We start from the raw sequence: 18,792 nt of genomic DNA, 5'->3' as shown, positions 1-18,792 counted from the left end.
TCCCACGCTGGAGCAGCCTGAGAGGGACTCCAGCTGGAGAAAGTTGGTGTCCCACGCCAGAGCAGTGTAAGGAAACGCTGCGGCCTGTGAGAGGGACTCACGTTAGAGAAAGGAGACAGTCCTCCACAAACTGTGAGAGGGGACGACCACGGTGGAGCAGGGGGAGAAGTTCCAGAAGCTCCACCCACCAAAGACAGAAGAAGCAGCAGCACTGACTGCACCTCCCATTCCCTGCCCCTGAGCTGCTGGGGGAGGAGGTAGAGATATCGGGAGCAGAGCTGAGCCCGGGAAGAAGGGAGGGGTGGGGGGAAGGTGTTCTCAAGGTGTGGCAATGCTTCTCACTGTCCTACTCTGTTAAGCGTTGTTGTTAGTGTCTGTAATAAACGTATGTTCTTTTTTTTCTTCCCCTAACAAGTCTGCCTTTTGCCCATGACCATAATGGGTGATTTGCCCCTCCTGGTCCTATCTCAAATCCCAAGCCTGGCTTATTTGTCCCTTCTCATTGCTGGGAGAGAAGGGAGGAGTAAGCAGCTGTGTGGTGCTCAGTTGCCCTCTGAGCTCAGACCACGACAAATGGGATCTTGACAAACTTAAGGTACAATACTTAAGAATGTAAATCAACAATGAGAAATGTGTAAGAAAATACATGTAGGCAAAGTAATACCATTTTGTTTATTTGGACATTTTGATTTAAATGAACAGATAATAAGCTGCTTTTTCTCCCTACTCTTTCTTACCCTTCCCATAACAATACAAGGATGTAAATTCAGATCCTTGTTTATTGTGGCTGACATACAGTCAAGTCACAGATGTGATATTACATAAAACAAAAGAATGATTGATATTGAAACAAATGAGAGACAGTATCGTAGCACAGAATTTCTCTGGAAAGAATACAGAAAGCAGACAGAAACCAGTTTTACATAGATTCCTCTATAGCAGTAATTATTGCCTGACTGGTGGGCTGTGAGCCAGAGACCAGACACCACTCTGCTTTACATAATGTAGCAATCAATCACCATAGCCTGGGTGACTGGAGTAGTCTAGAATTTTACTTATTACCGCCTGACTCCCCTATCATTGTATGTGTACTAAGTACCACATTTCAAGGATAATAAGCTGCATAAAATGGGTATATAACTGATGGGGTATCAGATCTGTAGGAAAGAATCTAGAAAATTAGATCACAAATAGCATGGCACTGTAAATAAGGTCAACTCAAGGTTTACACTTGAAATAAATATGATATAACCCTTCCATTCCCTCCCCCTACACTTTGGTGAAGACAGACTACAACACTGCACCCTGTTCTGAGCATGGCTCATAAAGAATAATGTTAATCAACAACAGGAATGCAAGAGGAAATCAGAAAGTGCTATAAATGGTCTAGAAAGCGTGGCCTGCAAAGAAAGGATGAAAATCCGGAATTTCTTAGTGTAAAAAAAAAAATGGAAAAAGATGATGAGTGGAAGTACATAAAATCCCCCAAAGACATAAAAGGCTGATGAATTGAAAATGGGAAGTCTTGATTTCTATATAAATAACAAGTAGGCCAAGGATTAAAGGCTTAAACTGGAGCGGGAAGAATTAGAAAGAGTAGGAAAAAAAAAAAAAAGTCTTAAAGAGAATAAGGCACTGAAACATCTCACCCCTGGGAAACTAGGGAGTTCACCACTGGCAGTGTCTTGAAGGTCTTTGAAAGCAAACAGAAGCAGTATTACATAGCCTTTGACCTTCCTTCCAATGTTATTAATTCAATGACTCTATAAAATAAGCTATATTATACTGAATTAGAATTTTCAGACTGAATTTAATCAAGTTTATTTAAGTTTATGCTTCCATTACACTATAAAACAAAAATTTGATGCTATTTTCCCACTTGATTCCTCTTCTGGGAATTAAGACAAAATACTCTATTTTACCAATCGATTCAGAATATTTTCATAAAATCTCACTTTAACGCAATTCAATGTTGATGTCAATGTAAATGTAATAATGTAATGGTTATTGATTCCATTCTTTAAAGCTCTTTTTAAAGAAAAGTAATTGATAATTTATTAGAAGAAAATCTTTCATTTCTGTACATTCTAATTTCATGACTGCACCAAGCCTTTTTACCATATAGGTCAACATATAAAATATGTGATACAAACATAAAGCATGAACTACATTAACAGCTGTAAGAAAAAAATCTGACAGGAGAAAACTGCTTAAACACCACAGTCGAGAAAGACCATATAGAAAATAATGACTCACCTTTTAAGTGGTTTTAATGTAAAATTATTTCTTGGAGAAAAATGCTAACTGAAGTTTATCATTTCACTGAAGCTTACTGTAACAACAGCAGCACAACAAGCAACCTACACTGTGCTTTTATGAAATTTACCTCAAAGGAAAATGACAGCTTCACAAAAGGTCTGAAAAAACCTTCATTAGAAGTTCTGAATTGCTCAGAAAGGATTGGACTATCCTTATTTTATTTTGTTTTTACTCCCTCCATTTTGGTATTGAAAGCTATCTGGGAATTATAATAACATTGAATTGAAAACCAGCTAAAAACAGGTCAAACATACAGACATATCATCCTCTTTTCCAAATACATCTATCTATTGATATAACAGAGTTCCCACAGCTTAGAAAAGGTTGACAGTAATTTTTAAACTAAATCTATACTAAGCTAAGTGTTTCAGAGTTCATCTAAATTTATTACACCGAATTCTGAAAGGCTGAATGTAAACATGAAATTTAAATATCTTTCAAGAACAGTTTTTTTCTGTATGCTTCTTATCATCTAAAAGACTTAAGTGCAATATATCACTACAACTTATTTTCAAATGTGTTCCAAGAGAAACTAGGAAGAAGGGTAGGAAAATATATAATTTATATTGATTTTCTATCTGAATAATGGAGTTCTGCAGCATACTTTTAGTTCAATCGATACAAATTTAAACATGAATGAAACAGTCTTTGGGAAATCAGAAATGTAATAACCTACATACCAGAACAGCAAAAAGCAAACTAAATGAAAACAGGAGATATGGAAAGTGAAAGAACTCTGAAGGAGAAAAACACGACACTTAAAACCCATAAGAAATTAAGAGAAAATAAGCAGAAATAAGGGAAAACAGGGAAAACTACGAGAAAGACTTTGAAAGAGAAACTAAAAAAGAACTGTTCAATTCAAGCAATTTATTTCTATATACATATTATTCCATAACTCATTATATTTCTCTGATAATTCATTAGATTCCTCTAACAAACACAATATTTGATTCTGATATGCCATCCAAAGAAAAAAAATACACATATATTACTGCAGTTTCAGCATACATATTCCCATTAGATTTTCAATGGGCACTCAAGTAACTGTTTTTAAGATATTTTGAAAAAGGCAAGTGCTGAATACTAATGTACATGTTATTGCTGTGTACTGGTAAAATCATAGAATCACAGAATGATTTCGGTTGGAAGGGACCTTAAAGACCTTCTAGTCTCAATCGCCCCTGCCCCAGGCAGGGCCCCCTTCCCCCAGCCCAGGGTGCTCCCAGCCCCGTCCAACCTGGCCTTGAACCCTTCCAGGGAGGGGGCAGCCACAGCTGCTCTGGGCACCCTGGGCCAGCGCCTCACTATCCTCATAGTAAAGAATTTCTTCCTTACATCTAATCTAAATCTACCCTCTGACAGTTTAAATCCGTTACCCCTCGTCCCATCCCCACACCCCCTGACCCAGAGTCCCTCCCCACCTTTCCTGTCCCCCCTTTAAGCCCTGGGAGGCCGCTCGAAGGGCTCCCCGGAGCCTTCTCTTCTCCAGGCTGAACCCCCCCCACTCTCTCAGCCCGGCCTCCCAGGGGAGCTGCTCCAGCCCCCCCAGCATCTCCGTGGCCTCCTCTGGCCCCGCTCGAGCAGCTCCGTGTCCTTCTGCTGTTGGGGGCCCCCGAGCTGGCCCCAGCACTGCAGGGGGGTCTCCCCAGAGCGGAGCAGAGGGGGAGGATCCCCTCCCTCGACCTGCTGCTCACACTTCTCTTGATGCAGCCCAGCACATGGGTGGTTTCTCGGCTGCAAGCACACATTGCTGGCTCACAGGCAGTTTTCCCCCCACGGACACCCCCAAGTCTCTCTCCTTGGGGCTGCTCTCCATCCACTCCTCGCCCAGCCTGGATTTGTGCTGGGGATTGCCCTGACCCACGGGCAGGACCTTGCCCTTGGCCTTGTTGAACTCCATGAGGTTTGCCCGGTTCTACCTCTCCAGCCTGCCCAGGTCCCTGTGGATGCCATCCCTGCCCTCAGCGTGTCACCCACCACACAGCTCGGGGTCATCGGTGAACTTGCTGAGGGTGCATCGATCCCACTGTCCATGTCGACAACAAAGATGTTAAACAGCACCAGGCCCAACACTGACCCCTGAGGAATGCCACTCCTCACTGCTCTCCACTTGGACATCGAGCTGTTGACCACAACTCTCTGAGTGCAACCAATGAGCCAATTTCTTATCCACTGAGTGGTCCCATTCATCAAATCCATGTTTCTCCAATTTAGAAACAAGAATGTCATGTGGGACAACGCCACATGCTTTGCACAAGTTCAGGTAGATGATGTCAGTTGCTCTTCCCTTATCCATCAAAGCTGTAACTCTGTTGTAGAAGGTCACCAAATCTGTCAGGAATAATTTGCCCTTAGTGAAGCCCTGTTGGCTGTCATCAATTACCTCCTTATTTTCCATGTACACTAGCACAGTTTCCAAGAGGATTAATGCTCCATGATCTTGCCAGGCACAGAGGTCAGACTGGCTGTCCTGTAGTTCCCTGTGTCTTCCTTTTTTCCCTTTTTAAAAATCGGGGTTATGTTTCCCCTTTTCCAGTCAGTGGGAACTTCAGACTGCCACAACTTCACCAGTATGATGGACAGTGGCGTAGCCACTTCATCTGCCAGTTCCTTCAGGAACCCTGGATGCATCTCATCAGGTCCCATGGACTTGTGCACCTTCAGGTTGCTTTGATAGTCTTGAGCATGATCTTCATTCTTGCAGTCCCTGTCCTTGCCTCCTGTGACTTGGGTGGTGTGGCTGGAGCACCCGCTGGTGGAGACTGAGGCAAAAATGTTGTTGAGTACTTCAGCCTTCTCCATTTCCCAGGTAACCAAAGTATGATCTCCTAAAGCCCACGTTAGAGAGCTTGCTGCGTGCCCTCCTTACTGCCCTGAGGATCTTGGAGTCCACCATTTCATGGTCACTGCATCCAAGGCTGACCTTGAGTTTCACATTCCCCACCAGCCCCTCCTTGTCAGTGGGAACAAGGTCCAGCATAGCACCTCTCCTCATTGGTTCCTCTATCACTTGGAGTAGCTATCATCAACACATTCCAGGAATCTCCTGGATTGCTTATACCCTGCTATGTCATCCCTCCAACAGATATCAGGGTGGTTGAAGTCTCCCATAATGACGAGGGCTTGTGAACATGAGGCTGCTCCTATCTGTCTACAGAGGGCCTCATCTGCTCGGTCTTCCTTGTTGGGTGTCCTGTAGCAGACCCCACTATAATGTCTCCTGACCTTGTCTTCCCTTTAATCCTGACCCATAAACATTCAGTTGGCTCCTCATTCACTCCATGCAGTCCAGCTGGTCATTGACATAGAGAGCAACTTTCCTTCCTCATCTCCCCTGTCTGTCCTTCCTGAAGAGTCTGTGTCCTTCATTCCAGCACTCCAGTCATAGGAGCCATCCCACCATGTCTCTTTGATGCCAATATCATATGTTTAACTGTATATAGGAAAGTGCTATTTTAGATAGTAAAAAAAAAAAAAATATGTAGCTAAGGGCAAGGTAATAATTTTCCTCTGAGGAATTTTTTTCTCCTGGAAGAAGGATTACTACTTACTCTTCTAATACAAAACACACCTATTCCTGGTTCAAGGCTTTTTAAATCACTATGGCTGTTCTAAGAATTACTTTATACCAACTGGTATAACTGAAGAAATAGTTTGGCATTTGGGAGACTGTTTATCTTCAATATGACTTTCAACTCTACCTGTAATAGTATTACGTGAAAGCTTTTTTCTTTATGTTGATTTAAGATCTCATGCACAAAGATGTAAACAGTATGTACATTTTAAGGCTAACATTCACAAATTGTGCTCACTTCACTAAAATGCTGTTCACACAGTCAACAACTGAAGTATCAGAGGATCTGTCCTTCAGAGTGCTTATCATGCCTTTCAAATGAAATAAACTGAAAGGGGACAAGATTATTAGTGACTATAAAAGTATATGTCCTATATCATATGGAATAATTTTGTTGCAGCTTTAATAGCATTAGGATAGTATCTTTACGGTCTGTAAAGAAAGGTATCATTTTTCTTTATACCTGCTGACATCACATCTCAGATCATATATCTAATATTACATTCTTTCAGAAAATCTTTAAAAATCAATTTGTAACATCAAATTCTCACCAACATCAGTAAACATTAAGCAGAAATATCTTGTGGGTTTAAGGAAAACTGAGAAACTGTAGTCTCATTTTTCAGCACAAGTATATTTCACTTTGTTTTTTTTTCTCTTTCAAATACTGATAATTTCTGTTTGCTTTAATTTAAAGGTTGTTTCAAGCTTTCATCCACCAAGTTACTAACACTGTCTTCAATGCTTTTAGTCCTTTGATTTCTGTAATCCAGTAAGAATGCACTTTTTGAATTACTGGTAGTGTCCATAATAAATCATATTGATCAAAAGTCAGTAAGACTAATGCAGTATCATAAAATAAGAACTTTGACAGCAATGTAGTTCAGATATACAGAATCACAGTAATATGCCAGCGAAGCGCAATTTGAGAATCTACTATCATCATAACTCATTAACATCTGAACAACAAAGCTTCCTGATTTAATAATGTAGAAGTAACTATTTACGTATGGTGGTAATAATTATGGAGACACAAAGACTCAATTTGGAGATCATTCTGGAAATTGTAACAACAGTTATTCCAGTCTGATGAATTTAAACCACATTCTTCTTAATGAATTAGACAGCTCAAATGCATGACATTTAATTCATCAGCATTTCTAAAAAGCTCTTTAAGAGAACATCCATGATATAAAACTAAATTTTAATTATTCATTGTTTTGTAAAGAGAAACATTATTTTTATTACATCCAATAGATATTTTGGCTATAAGTAAATTATGGACTTCTTTATTACTGCAACGAAGTTCTAAAATGTGTAAATTAGCTCAAACATTGTCAAAGCAGAAAGATCAGAATTTGCCTTTTGTGAAATATGGACCATTAAATTAGCCACTAACTACTAAATTATTTCAGAGGACTAGAAACAGGAACCTTGGGCTTTTATTTCTAGTTTACTGATTCAGATTTTTTTCATATGATTCATCTGAGGAAATGCTGAGTATCTGGAACAAATCAAGATATTTTTATCATGATATCTACAGAATCATGAAGTATCCAAAGAAGTGATAGACCGTTTGGGAGATATTTCTACTCAGAACTGAAAAGATACTATCAAAAAATAAAGATAATAAAGAATAAAAATATCAAAGAATTCTAAACTGAAACTTTGAAAATCTAGACATCAAAATCAATGGTATTTTTAATTACCTACAGGGTAGGTAAAGATGTGATGACAGTTTATATTGCATATGCCTGTTTGGATTTTACGCACAACACTGCACTTGAAAAAAGACACCCCTAACACAGTTTCTAAATCATGCTTCAGTACATATCAACAGTAAATGAGAGGATTGCATTCCCCTCTCCCATTCTGGTTTATGTTGGTCTTCTTCTTGATTAGTGAGCTGAACAGGCTTACCGATGTCAAAAAACAAGTACTAGAATGTCGTGGGTGAAAAAATAGCTTGAACTGTGAAATGCAAACAGGCAGAAGATATATGTGTGTCCATGCACATTCAAAATGAAACTTCTGAGCCCTCAAGTAATACTGATCAATATCGTGTTGTCACAAATTGATCCGTTTCTTCAAAATACATAGTAAATCCCCCATATTCCATATATACACACACACACACGCATATATATATCTCCTGGATATTAAATATACATGAAAAACTGTATAAAACTTAAAACAACTTAGAAATTATTTGGTATTAACATTCTTAGAAAGTCTTATAAGTAACAAACTAAGATTGCAATACTCTTTCATCCTGCATCAAGAATAGGGACAGCCTTAATGAGCTCTTCAGATTGCTATCAGACCAATATTTGGACAATTCAAGCCCGTATTTCTTAGCATAAAAAGGAAATAACCTCTCACTAAATGGACTTAACCACTGTTAACATTTGGAGTATTGAAAATACATTGAATTTCAACTTACCAGTACTAACACAACTTTCTCCATCCTTACTGAGCTTCCAGCCTTCGTAACATGAACACTTGACAGTATTTTTATGCTGTTCACATACTTGACTACACTTAAGGTGCTTGGTACAGTAATCCATAATCTCACAAGTCTTGTTGTCTACATTAAGACTGAATCCTGCAGGGCAAGAACACACAATTCTTCCTCCAGGAACCACAGAACATTGATGGCTACATCCACCATTGTTAAGTGAACATTCATCTGAAATAACATGAAAAAAAAAACATTAAGGGCTGCATGGGCTGTGTTCTTAAGGTCACCAGGTCAATTAAAACACATAAAAGGCCTCTAAGAAGTGGAAAATTAATTTTACATTTGTTAAACAGCTTTCTATGTGTATTATTAAAATTATCTAATTTGTAAGTATTCAGCACAGTAGCTTTACTGCAACCTTTCAAGATTTTAGCATAGTAGATGTACAACGTATGTATATCTTCAGACTTTCATGAATATTATTTAATTCATTAATAATTAAAGGGTGTCCACACAGAGTCAGTCCAAAGACCATTATAGCTCAACCATCTTCACTGGTGACCAAAAGCTGCTGCACAGACAAATAAGCATACTTTCCCAAATACTTCCCTTGCCTCCAGCCACTTGAGCTTGCAGGAAGAAGGATCCAACTCTTAGTCATACGTATACACATCACAAACAACTTGTCAAAGAAACATGTAAAAATAAGAAGTAAAAATCAGGATTTCTTCCTGTTTTTTTTCCAGTAAGAGTTATCAGGGAATACTACTTCTGCATTCTCTGTGTCAGTGCTCTCATTATATTCTGCAGGTAACCGATGATTTGTAAAGCTCTGCTAAATGAATTGAAGGTGATTTGTGAGACCTTTAAAGCATCTGAATTAAAAGCATGATAACTGCGTCTGTGAGAAATTCTGTGACCTCTGGAGCAAAAAAGCATGCTTACCTCTTAGTACTACTGATATCCAGGGAATCAATGGGAGGGGCAAAGTGGTCCATTGTTGCACTGGAAACTAGGCTTCACTTTTTTGTTTTTTAAATGTAGTCGTGTCTTCTAGTTATTTTGTTTGATTCTAACAATTCTCTGAAAGCCTTACTCACTTGTGATAAAGTGTATAAAACACAACAGTTTTCTACAGAAGAATTATTTCCTTCTCACTTAAAAAAAAAAAAAAAATAATCCCTTCTTGTAAGAGTCCTTTGTTCAGATTCCAAGTTTGGTCTTTTTATGGCTTTGTTTATCATGACAAAAAAGAATCAAACTCCTTACTGGGGCTAACATGCAAATGTATTGCCCAACATCCCATATTTGTCCTACAGTTTATGCTTAGGTATGCCTTAAAACTAAACAATTAACAGTTGCTGAAATACCTGTTCACTAATAACACAGCATCTAAAAGTTGCAACAACCATTAAAAACCGAGCTTGGCTCTATACAGTATCCAACAGTATATAGGTGTCATAATGGGCAACTACTAGTACGAATATAATTGTCCAAACACAGAAATAGTATGAAGACAATATAAATAACCTTAGGCTATAATTTCTTTCACCTGGAGTCTAAACAGCAGGGGATTCATATGTAGCTCTCAGAGGATTTAGGTTTACAACAGTCTTAATATATTCCAGAGGAACAGTGAGTTTAAGATCTCTTTCACAGTACAGTCTGCAGACCAACAGCACAGGACAGCATAAGGATTTCCTTGCCATGTCCTGCAGAAGCTGTTGCCCAGCCACTGAACTAGACCAGTGCAGCGTCTCCAGGTAAAGATAGACCCTAGAGGGTGAAAATGCTTGCAAACACCTCCAAATGTTTTGTAAAGGAATGCTGGCAAAATGTTGATATAATTAAAAATAATTATAAAATTACCTGAATTTTTCCGAGAAACCATGTTTCACTTCTTATCCCTAAGCCATCACTATAGTACAATATTACTGCTACAGTATTGCAAGTTCTTTTGAAATCTGTTCATTTTAACTTTGCATATATTTTACAATAATTCAATTAGGTTATCTGTTACACTTTTGTCAGATTTATAAAGTTATTTTTGTACATTTTTTATCAAATACAATTTTGCTGAGATAACCTACATTGTCTGACATGCCATGAAAGCCTTTCAACACCACCATCAGGGAGACATGTTAATGCCTCCTAGTCATCCCAATGCATTTCTTCATGAAGTCCTACACAGCTACTGACAGGATTCTATCAACTCAAGCTTCTATAGTTGGAGAGAACTGCAAATTAGCTTAAATCCTTCCATATATACAAGAGCATTTTAAATTGTTTACCTCCAGGAGTATTTTAAGGGGTTAGGAAGTGAAAGACTTAAGGAACTATGTATTCCCTTATTTGAAGGAAACTAATATTTCAAGCACAAACCCAGTATGATTTAAATTAAGTAAAAATCCTCACATAGACTACTGTGATAAAATTTAAGTAAGATTAACATGCAAGTTTTTTTTTTTTTTGTTTTTTCAACTGGAAGTACTGTGATAGACAATATGAAGAATAATCAGGAAAACGTGTCTAAAAAGTACCACAAAGATCGCCTTCATCAGATCCATCAGGACAATCTCTTCTCCCATTGCAGAGCTTCTCAGGCTGTAGGCAGATGGAGGTATCATTAGCACAAGGGTATTTTGGTGGTCCACACATATAGCCCTCGCAATCATCCTCATCAGACTGATCCTCACAATCAATATCGCCATCACATAGCCACGCTTTGCTAATGCATCTCCCTTGGAGAAAAGAGACAATAAACACAGGAAATCAGACCAGAAGCAAAGTTTAGAAAAACCTTCAGTAACATTGCACAGATATTTTTTTATTTTATTATGCTTTTCTTTTAATAGAACTTTCCTCTTAGATGAACAGAAAGAAACCATCCTGTACTTATACTCTGAAGCATCATCCACATCAGTGTTGACAGTCTAATTTTCCAAACAACATCAAACCTAATTATTTCTATGCTGAACAGAACGGCATACAGCAGGACACATCCTCATAATCTGTTAAATATACCAAATTACACTAAAATGTTTTTTGTTTTGTTTTTTAAATTTTTTACTTTCTTTCTCTCTCTCTTCCTTTAGCTTCTACTCCAACAGCTTTGCATAGAAACAATGTTTCACTAGATGACTTTCTATTAGCATGGGTTTGAAATACAAAAATCTAGGAAGCACACACAATAAATTCCCAGATTATGGCAGATAAATCAGTTTTTAGACAAAATAACTACAGCAGATGAAATTTCTTACATGATTCCAGTTTTATCAAAGCAGGGTTCAGATAATTTCCTTTGTTCCTCAAAAGGGGAAAAAAAAATTCCACTTTTGTGCTGACCATCAATGCTAAGAGAAGCGAGACAGTCTCTTGACTGAGAAAGGGGGTTTCATCTTTAGAATCACCCAAGCCAGGGATTTTAATAGGTGAAAGTAATAGACTGTGAATGCTACTACTTACAGGTCTGAGTTTGTGTGCATGCTACTGTCCCAAACTATTTTTCAACTCACAAATATACACTCGCTAGCTACAACCAGTAGTGGCTAGCTGGAAATTTTGATAACACCTGGACTGAACAGAAGAGGCATGTACTTGATTCTCCAATTAACAGAGACAACAGGTAGAACCATGGGTTGAGGAAACTGATCTTGCACTATGTTTCTGGCTATAAACTATTTAGGTAGAGAAAATCAGGCTGGAATGGGAAAGAAAATCCTGGAAATGTCTGGATGCACTGACAGCAATGCTAGTGGTGAAGCCTGAGACTGGTAACTGCAAACTGTTGCACAGCATGAACTGATACGACTTTCTGCCAACCCTTCCCAGTAAGAAATTGAGACTGATTATGGCTTTGTGGGGGAAGCAAGCAAGTGTGTGAAATAATCAGCTAGGGTAAAATTCTAATATTGTTGGTTAATACCCCTCAGTGTTAAATCCGATACAGGCTGTCTTTTATTCTCTACTGACCATGACACAGTTCGATATAAACCCACAAAAGAGATTCTGTATTGCTGTCCACACAAGGTAGCAACTGTTCCTAACAGCAACTCTACTGTTTGCCATAATACCACAGCAGATTTCAATTTCCTTTAAAGGAAATATTTGCTTAAGATTAGCATAATGCTTTTTGTTTGATATTTTAGTCTTCTTTTAATGGGAAAGGTGCTGACATCCTCACAGAATGACAATGGGATAAAATACAATGAAATAAGGACAATGAAAAAAACCCCAAACATTTCTGCTGCACTCAAAAGGCAAATATGAGACTGATTTCACCTTCAGTGATGAAAAGCAAGAAGTTAAGCTTCAGGATCATACTATAGTGAATGTGTCTTCAAACAACAGAACATAAATTTTACCGGTGCAAAATCACCTGGAAAACTTAAACAGGTAGTGGTGTGAAATAGAATTAAAAGATTTCACCACTTTCTATAGTGGTCAAAGTTGCTAATATCCTACACGGAAGACAGAATTGCACAGACACAGAGAAACAATGTTTTATGTATGATATATACGCAGTTTACTGTTACATGCAATCACAAGTGTTTCAAAAAAATGTCCAAACTCTTCATTATCTTGAAATGATCATTGATTTTATGTATTATTATAACACAGCAGTAGAATGAAAGCTAATAGAAAATACCAATGTCAAGCAAACTAACCAGATCCCAAAATGACATTGCTTCCAGTAAAGCTCCTAATCTGCTTCTTAATCTTTTATAAATACAGACGTTTACAGAGCAAATCAGTTTTCCCGCCTTTCTCTTACGTTAATGAAGATATGCTTTATAATAAAAGATTAGTCTTCCAATATGATAGTTATGACTTGTTCTTAAGTAGAATATACTTTAAAGGAATTAATCTTTGTCAAAATTCTACAGAGATGGACTTTATCAATTATTATGACTGTCTTGAAATTACTACTTAAAATTCACTGAAGTATTTTTGCTTTATTGCCCCTTATTGAAACTCATATTTTTGGTTTCCAGGAACCTTTTTAGTAAAATTCCATCATTAAATAATTGCCTCAATGGATATAGCTGTTCTTTTCCATAGCTCTTATGTAAAATAGTGAATCAGGAGTTCTGAAGCAACAAGTATGTGGGAAAGCCTGATCCAAATGCTTCTAAAAAACATTTTTTAGTTGCTACAAATATCACCAAGTACAAGAAAATTGACTTTTCATATACTGTTCAGTCTTTGTTTGGATACAGAGTCCATGAAGTTTTCTGACTGATCCAACTGTAGGAAAACTACTTTGGTGTAGTGTTACCTGCATTCAGTTTCCTCTTACAGTCGATTCTTACTGCCTAAAGCTGTAATGCCTTCCTAACCGATATAATAGACTCATTCCCATTGAAATGAAATAATGTTCTAATCTGACACATTTAACAAAATGTTGTGGTGGTCAGTGATCTTGCCTGTCTTGTACAACATACCTGAGACTTAGACTTAACTACATGTTTCAAGAACATGGTAATTTCTGGTATTTAGAAGTTTTTAGTAGAAAACAGATGTTTATAAATGTCTCCTGGATGAAACAGAAGAAAAAAACTTCAGGGCCTACAGATGACATCTGTTACCACAGAAAATAATGACAACAGGAACTGAAGATAAAACCAATATTGGAACAACATATATAATTTTCTAGTTTACTTGCTGTGGTGGTTTCTTTTTATTTAAGTTTTGAATGTCAACTGAATCGACCCCTCCAGTCAGAAATTTCCTCATTCTGAATGACCATTATGTTTCAAAAAGCTTATTAAAGTAGTTATACGAGACGTGCAGCTCTAAAGATCTAAAAATGAGAGGGGAGACAGAGCAGGCAAGGAACAAGTGGAAGCAACACAGGTAAACCCACCTTATGACTGATAGCCTTTCCACCCACCCTTTGATCTCCTCCATGCATCCCATTCTTATGTTCTTACTAAATCTTCTCCTCTTTCAAAAATCCTCCCATGCCCTATCTCTCCACAGTAACCACTTCCTCCTCCTCAGCCCTCACAGAATCTGTAGGGCAGCCCTACCAATTTCCTTATCATCTTTCTCAAAGACCCTTCCTTCCCAGCCTTCCTTCCCAGTATCGACTTCTCTCCATTTTTTTCTTCTTGTCACATACTTGCATCTTGCCTCTTACACTCCCCATCCAGTCAGTACTTTCGCTGGTGCTCTCCTCTTCCAGTACTAAAGTGATGATCACCCCTGGACTTTATTTCCCCTCTATGTACATTATTTATTTTCCATTCCAAAGAAATCCTCTGTCTTCCCTCACCTTTTTTTTTCTCTCTAGTATATTATTAACATGTGAGAAAAGAGAAATATAAAATAATAGCCCACAGGGTAGCATTAAAAATTGTAAGATGCAAAATTAACTGCTTGAAAGAAATATAAAAGGCAGTAAGTATGACAAATATACCTTACAATTCAGATCTACCACTTACTAAACTGAAGTATTCATGTGTCTCTTGCATTTGTCTTCACAAAAGTACTTGATTATGATCATTAGAGTAATTAGATGACTTTTTAAGTGAGATTGCACAGATTACGCTCTTGGTCCAGTACTACTTACTGCAAAGTGTGGAGATGGAATAAAAAGGATAGATTTATGTAGTACATAAAATGGAGCTGAAGTTACATGCCTGTAGTAAGTTTTAGAGGACAGAATCAGAATTTAAAATAGGAAGTTGGATCTTAGACTAATCCAATTTAGCCTAGACTAATTTAAAAGAAGTCTAACTTAAAAGCAGAAAATAACTGGATAGAAGCAGCCCAACAGTAGTCAATCTCAATCAGGTAGTAATTGCACCTCACATCCTACTGCTGTGCAAACTCTAGTATATTTTTCATCACAAATCACCGCCAACATCTGTGTGATGTTCTTGAAAAAATTAAAAATATCATTCTGAAATTTGTTATCCCCAAGTCCCCTGCAGCATTTTGGCTGGCTTTGGATACCACATCTCAGGAACTGCACAGGTTGGACAGTTCCATTGAGACCAACAGAAATATTAAAGGTTTAAAATTATAAAATAAAGAAAAGACGACATACAAGAGAAAAATAAGTATTTGACTACTCAGCAAAAAAAATGTGGTTAAGGACACATATGACAGAAGTCTTCCAATATCCAAAAGATTTTTATACAGGTGAAAAGATTAAGACAATCAACTAAGCCTGCAGCAAAGAATCAGATGCCTTATTAGGAAAAAATATTCAACTATTAGAGGCAAAGTACTATAAGGCTATCTATCTAAGTTATAGAATACCCTCTGTTGGATATTCTGAATTGCGTATCAGAAAATGGGCTGGATACAACAGGTTCTTGAGACAACCATTACTCTAAGCAGAGAAATCACGTTAGGCTGAAGTCTGGTAAATGCTGTAATTGTAATGAGACACTCATACCCATGGCATTGTGACAGATTAACCAGAGCCAACAAAAAAACTACAGTAAGGAAAGACCCTGCAGCTACTATTTACAGCCACAAAACAAAAAAGAAGTAAGCAAAAAAGTGGGCAGGAACATTTCACTATTACTGTTCTCACCAACTGCCACTTGCCTCAAAACATATTGGCTGTTTCACTTCCCCCCATACACACACTCCAACCCAAACTCATCATATTCTGCATTAGGAAATCAGACGCCACCACCTAACAATGTATAAGGGGAGAATTAGCCAACTCCTCCTCTTCAGAACAATTCTCGTAAATGTGGATGCCATTATTTCTTTAGAATAACCCACAGAGAAAATTACAATTATTCTGAAACCTGAAAGGATCACGACAGAAACCATTTCTCATAAAACCATTATTAATCATTTGTCCCACCATATGGAATTAAACTGAAAAGTTGCTAAACAAATATTTGCTTTTGCTGTTTTCTGTTCCAGTGCATTACCCACATGCCTCCTCCAGAACAGCAGTTTTGCTTCTTCCAGGACTGATGGAAGGAATATAGTGAAAAGAAAAAAATATGGATGGAACTGTCACAACTGATTCCTAAAGTGATGTTTCCACACAGCAAACAAGCATGATTTTATTTTCCTCTAAATCAAAGCTATATACCTTTGAATTTAGCAAATGTTGGTGAAAATAATTTTTTGGCTGTATTTTTATGTGGCAGCCAGAGAAGTCACAGTTCATCCTTAAGCTGACTGAGATATTGCCCTCATGGTGCATGACTGTAAACACATGTAAGTGTATAATGAGGCAGAGTAGTCTGAGACCTTTTCCCCATTAAAGTACTGTGGAAAAAGTATCAGGAAGAAGTGCCATTCCTGTGTCGGGGTGTATATCAGTCTGTTTCAGGTGACAGGCCATTCTATTAAAAGTGAATAATCCCCTTTCACTTATTGAAGCTATTTCATTTAGCAGCTACTTGGTTCTATACATCTTTATGGAAACTGTAAGAACACAAAAGGAAATGTTTTGTTTAGGTGAAATTCAGTATTCCTTATTTATTTATCTAGAAATTATGATTTCTATAACTTTAAAATCAAAGTAGCAGAAAACCACCAAGCATTTCTAAGACATTCTAAAGTAGTTCATGTGTTAAAAATGAACTCTCTCCACACTGCAGATTTGAATAAAGTATCTTAGTGTATCTGTAAATGTTCACAAGTACTTTTGGACAGACCTCACATAGCAGGACTGCAACATCTATCATGCTTAGCTATAACACAGGCATTAGACATCCTTTCCTGTAAAAACTAGAGTTGTCTAATGACAACAATATTATTACTTATTATATCCCAAATTAAATTTTGCCTTGAAAATTAATTTATCCCTAATATTTAATTAAGTTTTTAAAGAAATTGGAAAAAAGATTAATACAAAGGTGACATATATTTATTTCTTCCTTAACTGGAATGTCCCTTAAGAAAATGCTCCATCTAAGCATTATTTTGCAAAATATCCTCATATAAAGATTGTCAGTTTCTCTTCACATTTTTTAATGAAGTATACTTAGCAAAATTTCATTTTAAACATTCTCAAATAATGCATTTTTTCTTCCAATATTGCAGTTTGAATTTCCAGTGCTGTTCTAATTCTTTAAAGTATTCTATTTAATTACTTTATACCATTTAAATCAACTTAATTCTAGGGCCAAAGATGGAAAATAGAAGAAAATACCTGAACTTTGAAATACTATTAAAAATGCTATATTTAAGTATTTGGTTTGATCTACTGTCGTACAGGACAGTTTAAGCTCTAAGTAATCTCAAAACCTATCCATTTTACATTGTAAATCAGAAAACAGGTTAGGGGAAATATATTAATATTCTTTTCCTAGTATGAGTACAATAAGTAACATCACCTTAGTAGTATTAAACATTAAAAGTGGTATTCAAATAGTAGATATGTGATCAAATCACACAGACGCACACACAATGAATAAATGAGAGAAAAACATATCTGCAAGCACATACCTGTACTCTTGCAGGAGAACTTGGTTTTTTCATCACATAGTCGTATAGTTCCATTACAGCCTTTTTCATCACTACCATCTTCACAGTCCTTTTCTCCATCACAACGCCACAACTCAGGAACACAGTTCCCATCAGGACTGCATTCAAATTCCTTTCCATTGCATCTTCCAGGAGAGGGAGTTTCTTAGAAAAATAAGAAATACGTTGAAAAATTTGCTCTCGTGAGCTTTTTCCATGCCAAATTTACGACTTAGAATTCCCCTTCCTAACCAAAGAGAAAATAAGAACCCCCCAAGTATAACATTCAAAACTCACCACTCTAACAGAAGCTTCAGACAAACTCTTTTTTATTCTGTTCACTCCCTTCACTCTCTGCCACCCCTCCAGACTCAAGGTAAATACCAATTTATTATTTTTTGCACAGCTGTCAGACAATAATGAATTTGGAGATGTAAGGAACACCAAAGCTGATGAAGTTTTCTTGGTGCTTTGTAAGCACAGCCTCCTACACTCAAGCTACACTCTCTCCTCCTCTTTCATTCTCCTCTTTTTTTTCTGACAATGTCCATCTCCTCATTCAGAAAACATGAAAGGTCACACCTCTGCTCTGACACGAGGCTCAACACCTGCCTGGCTTGTGCTATCACAGCACTGGCACACCAGCTGTAGTCTTTCTGAATTCCACAGCAATGAACTTCAGTTCAGTGCAGCTATGGAATCAGTCCTGAATATTTCAAAGCACAATAACTATGTGATTTTAATTATGCATCGCATTCTTAATTCTCTAAGTATTTTCTTGATGGCCTTCTCAATTTTATCCTTGCCCTCCTTTTCCCAAACTATTGCCACTGGAAATATTTCTAGTATTTCATAATATACTAACAACAATAACATACACTTCAAAGTAATGATAAACTTATACATTCCTGTTTGTACCAAAAAGCACTATTTGAACACATTCTTAAAGCACTGTCTATAAATAAACAGTTTATTTTGTTAAAAG

The 18,792-nt window shown here is 37.3% G+C and overlaps 1 protein-coding gene across 1 annotated transcript in view; it reads right to left on the bottom strand.

Annotated features, from left to right (window-relative positions):
• The window catches only part of LRP1B (LDL receptor related protein 1B), a 754,159-nt gene that overhangs the window by 242,492 nt on the left and 492,875 nt on the right, over window positions 1-18,792 (bottom strand). Inside the window, exons 20-22 of the mRNA XM_042808487.1 lie at window positions 17,790-17,972; window positions 10,898-11,098; window positions 8,340-8,585 (exon numbers count right to left, since the gene is read on the bottom strand). Coding sequence (XP_042664421.1) covers window positions 8,340-8,585; window positions 10,898-11,098; window positions 17,790-17,972 — 630 coding nt within the window. The remainder of the gene's footprint in view (window positions 1-8,339; window positions 8,586-10,897; window positions 11,099-17,789; window positions 17,973-18,792) is intronic.

This window comes from Tyto alba, unplaced genomic scaffold (assembly GCF_018691265.1).
Source record: "Tyto alba isolate M040663 unplaced genomic scaffold, T.alba_DEE_v4.0 Super-Scaffold_7, whole genome shotgun sequence".
Classification (NCBI taxonomy): Eukaryota; Metazoa; Chordata; class Aves; order Strigiformes; family Tytonidae; genus Tyto; species Tyto alba.
The sequence above is the reverse complement of the archived record's forward strand: the minus strand, read 5'-3'. Positions and strand labels throughout refer to the sequence as shown.